This window comes from Channa argus, chromosome 23, assembly GCF_033026475.1.
Source record: "Channa argus isolate prfri chromosome 23, Channa argus male v1.0, whole genome shotgun sequence".
Lineage (NCBI taxonomy): Eukaryota > Metazoa > Chordata > Actinopteri > Anabantiformes > Channidae > Channa > Channa argus.
The window spans coordinates 7766316-7775429 of NC_090219.1; the positions used below are offsets into that span (position 1 = coordinate 7766316).

The following is a 9114-nucleotide window of genomic DNA, read 5'->3' on the forward strand; positions in this document are numbered from 1 at the left end:
ATCAACCTGAGCTATATTTATACTGACTTCTCAACACATCCTCCTCAGTAAATCTGGAAAAACAGGGACCTCGAGTGGTAATATTGTGCAATTTCAGCTGACGGCAACAGCAAAAGTGAGGCAGTTTTAAAAAAATATGCAACACAAAGATTTGGAATATTGGGATTATTAGAATCAGTAGAATGTGTAATAGCAGTGGCTTTAATAAAACCATTTTAAACTGCACTGCAATATTCAGTGGGGTAAAAAATAATATTTCATTTTACACGTCCAACATTTTGTTTTTTTCTGATGGTTTAATAACCACATTTTTCCAGTAACCAGTTCATATTGCTCTTAATTCTTTTATGATTTTGTTCATTATATAGTATAATCTACGTATAAATACGTTCATGATCCCACTTAATTAGCTGACACTCATATCTGCATATCAAACTTATCTAATCTAATAAAATTACAAATAATACAAATAAAACAATAGCAGAGCTCTGATTAGTCTTCTCTACTCCCTTAAGTCTAAACCCTTATGTTTGCTTTAAAATTCCTACTTATATACAATAAATTAAATGTTTATCACAAATTCAGTAAATCTGCATCATATAATGTATTTTCCTTCCATCCGCAAACTTTGAGAAAAAGAAGGTCTAAGGGATCAGTCTGCAAAACACAAAAACAAAAAGGTCACAAATTAGACTGTCCTGTCATTTCATTTTGTGGTTATTTTTAGTTTGTCTTTGTCTCTTTGGGATAAATCTGGTCATGCTGAAGCATTCACTGTATTCTAATCTTTATATACTGTGAATGCTTCAGCATAAAAAGTGCACCCTAACACATGGACTTTCTGGCTCCTGCTGTGGAGAATCAGCTGCACAAGTTTCTGGTGTGTTCTCACCTGCATCCTCATAAATGTCCACTTCTTCTGCACTTTCAACAGAAGTCACTGATCCTTCTGTGACATTCTCTGTGTCAGCTGGTGTGTTTTTCTCCTTGGACTGATTCTCAATCTGGGCGAACAGAGGTTGGTTCTCAGGTGTAGAGCCGGTCTGCTGTTCAACCTCCTTTCTCTCTCCTCTCTCCTGTCTGACCTCTGTGAGAGCCACTGGCCTCCTCTCTGAATGGCCCACCACCATTATCTCTGCCAGCTTGGTTCTCATGTCTAACAGCTGCTTATCCGTAACTAACACGTGTTTTCAACCTGTAAAATTTGTGCTGCACTGCAACATCAGTGAAGAAAGATCGTCGCTGCACCTCGTTCAACAATTCTTCAAATTTATCCCCAACGGTCAGAGAGAGTTGTAGAAACTTTATATTTATGGCCTTTTCATATGTGTACTGCACCTTGAGCATATGTAGCTTGGATATGAGGTAATTAATTCTATCATTTGACCGTGTTGGTTTGCGCTGCCACTTGTCACTGTAAGGTCCCGAACAAGTTGGCGAACAAAGAACCTTACAGGCCGAGTGTGTTGTGCTTTTCGCTGCTTCCTGTCGGACCTCCTCTGTGACGGCAGCTACCGTCTCTGCTGCCCTCCTTTCACGCTTTTCCACGCAGGTCCTCATCTCTGTCCTCATTGTCTCCATGTCTGTCAGCAGCTCCTCGTCGTCACGTGTGAACGCTATGTTACACTCGTGTCTGTGCTGAACCGGCCTGATGTTGGGGTCACATCTACATGAGCTCGGGCGCTGTTTGATCTTGTTCAAAATTTCTCCAAATTTCTCCACGATCTTTAGGATCAGTTGTTTATATTTTTCCGTATCGCATTTTTCATATTCTAAGATAATCTCAAGCATCGCTAGCTTCGATTGAAGGTGATCAATCGTCTTTTGTGACTCCGTTGGGCTGGATTTCCTCTGCTCACAGTCTTTTACTGAACTGGGCTGTTTTTCCCGCCGTGTCAGCAGAGTTTCCCTCTGTGCCAACTGGGGGTCGTATTTAAATATGATTTCCACGTTGCCCTCGCGCATTTGCTCGTTCCACCAGTATATTGCCTCTTTACATTCTTCCACGAGCACAAAATATGTTATTCTAAACTTCTGAGTTTTCTTTTTTTCACATTCTATGAGCATCTGAAGGAACTTTATGTTTATTTGGAGGTAACTAATAGTTTCTTTCTCCCCCTCTGCCACCAGGTTTGCGACCTCTGCCAACAGGTGGATCCTTTTTGCCAACAGTTTTTTCATCTCTGCCAACAGGAAGTGGTTTTGGGACGTAAAGCCGTCGCTGCACTCACCTGTGTCCTGGCCGGGTGTCACGCTGGGGTCCAGAGATAGTCCTTTCAAATATTGTTTGAATTTCTTGTCGGCGGTCAGATATATTTCTTTAAAGATTTTAGCCTCTTTTCTGGCAAATTCTATCTCCCTCTGAAAAAATTCTATGCCTCTTTTAAGGGATCGAATTCTGCTCTGCGAATCCATTGTATTGGCTTATACGTTCCTTCACATTTCCAGTAATTCTACGGCGGTAACTATAATACTTAAACGAAACGGATGTGTTACTGTCACTATATAATGTGCCTTTGATGCCATGTCATCTGACGTCATCTGACATCAAAGGCAAGTATTTTTTTTTATGCTGAATGTTTTTCTTTATTACTAACAGTCTGATAACAAACGTCCATGACAATTAATTACATGCGTTGTTCATAGAATTTCAATACAGAAAACAAAATTATATTTTGGGACACATCAATCCTAAACATCAATCCTAAACCTAAATCAATAATGATCGTCTGTGGCATCCATGAACGTACGGGATAAGCCAAAAGAACAGAAAAAGAAAAAAAAATCCAGATGTGAACTGGTTTCTTATTTTGAAAAAAAGTTTTATTTTGACACTCTTCCACACGAGAGATATTTTGGGGAAATCAATATTTTCTGTTTGAAAAGGAAAATTAAAACATGAATAATAAAGATCATGTGCTACTGATGCGTGAGAGGGAACAAACTGACATGATGTAATACTATCATGTGGAAAAATGTCTGGATTTAGTAACTGGAAAACAAGTAAAATGTTGCCTGATAGTAGTATATTCCACACGTCAACAAGAATCAACCTGAGCTAAATTCATACGGAGGGCTCAACACATCCTCAGTAAATGTGGAAAAACAGGGACCTCTAGTGGTCATGCTGTGCAATTTCAGATGAAACTGACAGTAAAAGTGAGGCACAGTTGTAAATAAATTGACAACACAAGGATTTAGAATATTGGGATTATTAGAATCAATAGAACGTGTAATAGCAGTTGCTTTAATAAACCATTTTAAACTGCACTTTGCAAGATTCCATGGGATATGTGTGGAATATACCAATGGTGAGGGGCATTACTGTTGCATTATGGGTCACAGCCAACATGGATAAAAAGGAAAGACAGTCACTAAATTAACGTTGTTCTGCACTTGGTTCAAGAGCAGTACTAAGCATGGTAACTGTACTTTTGTACGGACACTTGCCTGAGAGAATTTACCTGAAAAATCTGTATTCATTTCAAATGTTTTATGTCCTTTTATTTTCTTGTAGTTTTCACAGTGTCTGATGAAGAAAGAGACAGAACAAAAAAAAACACTCAAAAGATTAAATGATGGGTGGCCAGCATTTCTTTGGAGCAGTTCTTCAGTGAGACTGGAGCTGGAAAGCATGTCCCCAGAGCTGTATTTGTGGACCTGGAGCCCACTGTCATCGATCAGTGGAATCACTTACCTAAACATGAATTTTGCCACCATGAAAACCAAGCACACTATCCAGTTTGTGGACTGGTGCCCCACAGGTTTCAAGTTCGGCATCAGCTACAAGCCACTCGCTGTTGTTCCTGTTGGAAAAGGTCCAGAGGGCTCTGTGCATGCTGAGCGACACCACTGCTATTGCAGAAGCCTGGGCCCGGCTCAACTACAAGTTTGGCGTGGCTGTGCTCACTGGTATGTGAATGAGGGTATGGAGGAGGGAGAGTTCTCTGAGGCCAGAGAGGACATGGCTGCTCTGGAGAAGGATTATGCGGAGGTTGGATTAAACTCTATCGAGGATGAGGAGGGAGGAAAGGAATACTAAAGGGACAAAAAGACACTAAACAGGAAATGAATAATTATTGTCATCCCTAATTAACATTATTACATTGTTCTTCTTACACTTAACGTAACATGTTACACAGTTATTGTTTTTTTTTGGCATTTTTTTCCATAATAAAATAATTTATTTTTATTTTTCAATTCCACTACAGTCATCATAACAGTTAAACATGACTCTTCAAAATCCAACAAATGAATAAAAGCGTAAAGGCCTGACAGGTGACAGCTGAAAAACACTGATGATTTAGATGAAAATTCAATGTTTTAGCTTTGACGTACCTATCAGCAACACAGGAAAACAATCAGATCAACCGGGACTGAGAACACAGCAATGGCTTTAAAGAAGCAGGAGAAAGAGCAGCTCAGAAAATGGACACCTCCACCTTCCTAATAAGCAGAACCCAGCCCATTGGGGAACAGCACCAATATTTAGTGTTTCATGTGGAACTATTTATGGTGCATCGTTATTAGCATTTTTCAGAAAGGAAAACAGATAAAGACATTTAGGATTCTCATGTTAAATCCAATCCATAAAAGAAAATAAAACCTTAATTTCAGATTAAAAGAATGTTTTTTTGTTAATATCTAAGAAATATTTGTTTTTGTTTGTAACCATATTTTTTGTTTGTTGCTTGATTGATTTAAAAAGGAAGAGAAAAACAAAAATAAACTTGGGCCATGGGTGATGATGTCAAACTTGAAAGCCATTTTTTTTATATGAAGTCACTTGATGCCGTTGATGTCATCTGAAGTCACGTGGCATCAGAGGCATGTTGTGACTTAGCCTTTGATGCCAAGTGACATCACATGACATGAAAGCCATGTGGAGGCGTATTCAGTGAGGGATCAGTTTAATTTCTTATTTTCATATTGAGGAATTATTGGAAGTGTGAAAGAATGTACTAACCCAATACAATGGATTCACAAGTCAGAATTCACTGCCTCAAAAGAAGTTTAGAATTTTTTGTGAGGGAGATAAAATTTGCCAGAAAAAAGGCTAAAATCTTTAAAGAAATATATCTGACCGCTGAGAAGAAATTTGAAGAATATTTGAGGAGACTATCTCTGGACCCCAGCGTTACACCCGGCCAGGACACAGGTGAGTGCAAGGAGGACTTTACATCCCAAAGCCAGATCTTGTTGGCAGTGATGAAAAAACTGTTGGCAAAAAGGAACAACCTGTTGGCAGAGGTTGCAAACCTGGTGGCAGAGGGGGAGAAAGAAACTATTAGCTACCTCCAAATAAACATAAAGTTCCTTGAGATGCTTATAAAATGTGAACAATGCAAAACAGCGCAGTTTAAAAAAAGATATTTTGAAACCGCAGAGGAATGTAAAGAGGTAATATACAGGTTGAACGAGCAAATGCATCAGCTAAATGTGGAAATAGTGTTTAAATGCGATCACCGGTTAGAACCGGGGGAAACCCTGTTGACACAAAAGGAAAAACAGCCCAGTTTTTCAGTAAAAGACTGTGAGCAGAGGACATCCAGTCCAACAGAGTCACAGAAAACAATTGATCAGCTTCAATCGAAGCTAGCGATGCTTGAGATTATCTTAGAATATGAAAAACGCGATACGGCAAAGTACAAGCAACTATTCCTAAAGGTTGTGGATAAATATGAAGAAATGTTCAATAGGATCAAGCAGCGACCGAGCTCATGTAGATGTGACCCCAACATCAGGCCGGTTCAGCACAGACACGAGTGTAACATAGCGTTTACACGTGACGACGAGGAGCTGCTGACAGACATGGAAGTGTATTGGACAGAGATGAAGACCTGCGTGATATTGATTGAAGACGAAGCTGGAGATGAGATAGCTGCTGTCACAGAGAAGGTGAGACAGGAAACAGCTAAAATGACAAAACAATCAGACTGTCCTGTTCTTTGTTCGCGACCTCACAGTAAAAAGAGGCCGTCCAATCCAACAGAGTCAGATGATAGAATTAATTACCTCCAATCAAAGCTAAATATGGTTAAGGTGCAGTTAATATATGAAAAGGCCATAAATGAAAAGTTTGTACAACTATATCTGATCGTTGGTGTTAAATTTGAAGAACTGTTGAACGAGGTGAAGCGAGAACCCCTCTATACTAACGTTGCATACGGTCAGGACACAGGTGAGCCCAGCAGAAATTTTACAGCTGAAAACAATCACCTGTTGGCAGACACAGAATATCAGTTGTTAGTTATGGGAAAGCAGATGTTGGGGATGACAACCAAGCTGGCAGAGATAATGGTGGGCCGCTCTGAGAGGACGCCAGTGGCTTTCACAGAGGTTAGACAGGAGAGAGGAGAGAGAAAAGAGGTTCTTCAGCAGACCAGCTCTACACCTCAGAACAAACCTCGGTTGGCCCAGGCTGAGAATCAGTCGATGGTGAAAAACACACGAGCGGAAACAGAGGATATCACAGAAGGATCAGTGACTTATGTAGAAATCACAGAAAGTCTGAACATATTTGAGTAGGAGATGGTCGAGCACAGTACACCAGCAAACATCAACCTGGCTGACAATCTGCAGGAAGAAGAGACAAGTGAAATTGAAATTGCACATGGGAAAGCAGCAACAAAGCACATGATAAAGTGACTCTTAACATTACAGTTGGCCAGGACAAAGTGAGTGCAGCAGGAATTTTACAGTTCAGAACAATCACCTGTTGGCAGAGAGGAAAACTCAGTCAAAAGTGGACCTGCCTGAGGCTGTTTCTGAAACCATAAACCTGTCTGACATAAAACCAGCACTAAGTTGTTGGAGATGGAGAAACCCCTGGGACCCTGGGAAGGGCTACCTATAAAACTACATAATGTAAGCATATTAATATATTATACTAAACTGCACAATTCTGATGAGAAGAGACTTTGTAGCTCCACAGAAAGAAACCTCACCTGTGGAACACAGTCAGGAGGATACACAGAAAACAAGCTCTACAACTGAGAACCAACCTCTGTTGGCACAGACTGAGAATCTGCCGATGGAGGAAAACACATCAGCTGACACAGAAAATGTCGGAGAAGCATCAGTGACCTCTGTTGAAAGTACAGAAGAAGGGGACATTTTTGAGGAGGAGACATATGTGAACATGCGGTCAAAGCTGTATATGTGTTGGTGTAGCTGCTGTGGCTGGTGTTACTTCAGTCCTGCCTTTTGGACTATGTCTACCACCTGCTGAAGTCCAGCTGCAACATCAAGAGCAACAAAAAAAGGACAAACATCTGTATAAAGGTTCAGGGTGTTTAGGGTGCCCCTGTTTATGATGGGCCATGCATGGGTTTACTCCGGGTGCTCCGGTTTCCTCCCATAATTTGTTTTCCTCCATCAAAATGTAATCAATTTATAAAATGATTTTAAAAATGTAAAGATAATTAACATAAAAAAGCTACAGTGTCATCAGTGATTGTAGTGTAGGACAAACCTCAGTTATTTAGGAGACATTTTATGAGAATTTTCAACAGGTTTTGTGTGGATGCAACAGTCTCACAGCTCTGTATTGTTGTATATCACTGTTTCTACATCAACAGATTTCTTGAGGGAACTGAATTTTACTTTTCTGGAATTGAAAGGAGATGATATCTGACAAGCTACAAAGTAAAACAAACAAACAAATAAACAAAAATCTTTATTACAGACCAAAAAATTTTTAAAGTAGGGCTGAATTTACATTTTTTTTTATTTTTGTCGACATTTTTTTTACAAGAGACTCATTGGTCTGAGGAGGACATTTTAGTAAATATTTACAGGTATCATAACAATCATAACAAAATATTATGAGAACTCTTAGGAGAAATTAATAAAGAATACAAAGAAATATTAATATTAAGAATAATAATTTCACTATAATAGGTGGCAATTTTAATTTGGTCCCAGATGAGTGGTTAGATAGATGCCCATACTATCATAATGATCATCAATATAATAGTACTGTGAAGCAGTTTATGGAGAACTCTTTAATTGATATATGGAGAGTAAATACTCGTCAAGGCCAAATGGGAGTTTGAAATAGACTTTTGGTTAGTGACTCCAAAAGTAATGAAACGTGTTACAAATGCAATATCCTCAGCTTCCTGGACAGACCACTGTGCAACTGAACTTACAATTACATCAGAAAAAAAATTTACTTAGATTTATTACTAACCCTAACCCTAACCCTATATGACACATTTTGTAATGAGATAAAAACTTTGATATGGGAAATAACGTCTGATACAAAGTTAGACACAATAGGAAATGGGAATATTTTAAACATAAAACTAGAATATTGGCAATTAAATGTAGCTACTCTTCTGCTTTCCACAAAGTCAACTGGTCTGAATGTCAACATGGTTCCGCAGACACAAAGGAGGACAACCCTGAGTATGAGGCCTCAACTGCCTCCACTAATCAGCCTGCCCAGGATACGCCCTCCCCAGTAAACCATGACTTGACAGAACTGGGTTCAAAGCAGGTAAACTATTTCCCAGTGCTTTATCAGGATACCGTTTTACCACCTTAGTAATTTGTTCAATCTCCAACAGATGGTATCTGCAACAAAATGAATGTGTCCTGTTACAAGTAAAAAAAGATCTCATATCAGGTGACCAGATGCCGGATGAACCGGATAAAAGCATCAGCCCATTTCTCAAAAAAAAAAAATGACATACATTTTTAAAGAAGCATTGTATTTTGTGTCATTGTATGAAACAGGAAAGTCGACTCCACAGTGAACTTCTCCATTGTGCTCTGAGATTTTTTAATTAATCCTAATTTAAAAGCTTGGTAAGATTTTACATAATGTGAAATGCTTTTGGGTCAACGAAACATCCAAGACATAAAATTCTAAAGCCAGACTTCCAATTCACTCCAGTGAAAGGCCAAGTACTTGCCTAAAAAAAAGAAATACTCTAATACAATAAGAAGTACAACTTCAAATTCTTTACCCAAGTTAAAGTATGAAGTACTACGTTCTTCTTAGCTATACTTCTTTGTTGAGTTAGTCCAACTCAACTCCCAGGTAACCACACCTGAGAACCTTCACCATCTCAAGAGGTCACAATTATGCCAAAATAGTAATCAAAA

General features: G+C 39.0%; 1 protein-coding gene across 1 annotated transcript; it reads left to right on the forward strand.

Annotated features, from left to right (window-relative positions):
* Positions 1–3703: 3703 nt before the first annotated feature.
* LOC137108861 (tubulin alpha chain-like) lies at positions 3704–4042 on the forward strand. Its single transcript, XM_067493949.1, has one exon. The coding sequence runs from the start codon at positions 3704–3706 to the stop codon at positions 4040–4042; it is 339 nt and encodes a 112-aa protein (XP_067350050.1).
* The last annotated feature ends 5072 nt before the right edge of the window (positions 4043–9114 follow it).

Bases quoted from the DNA above. Each gene is read 5' to 3' on its own strand.
- LOC137108861 (XM_067493949.1), top strand. From the start codon at position 3,704: ATGAATTTTGCCACCATGAAAACCAAGCACACTATCCAGTTTGTGGAC.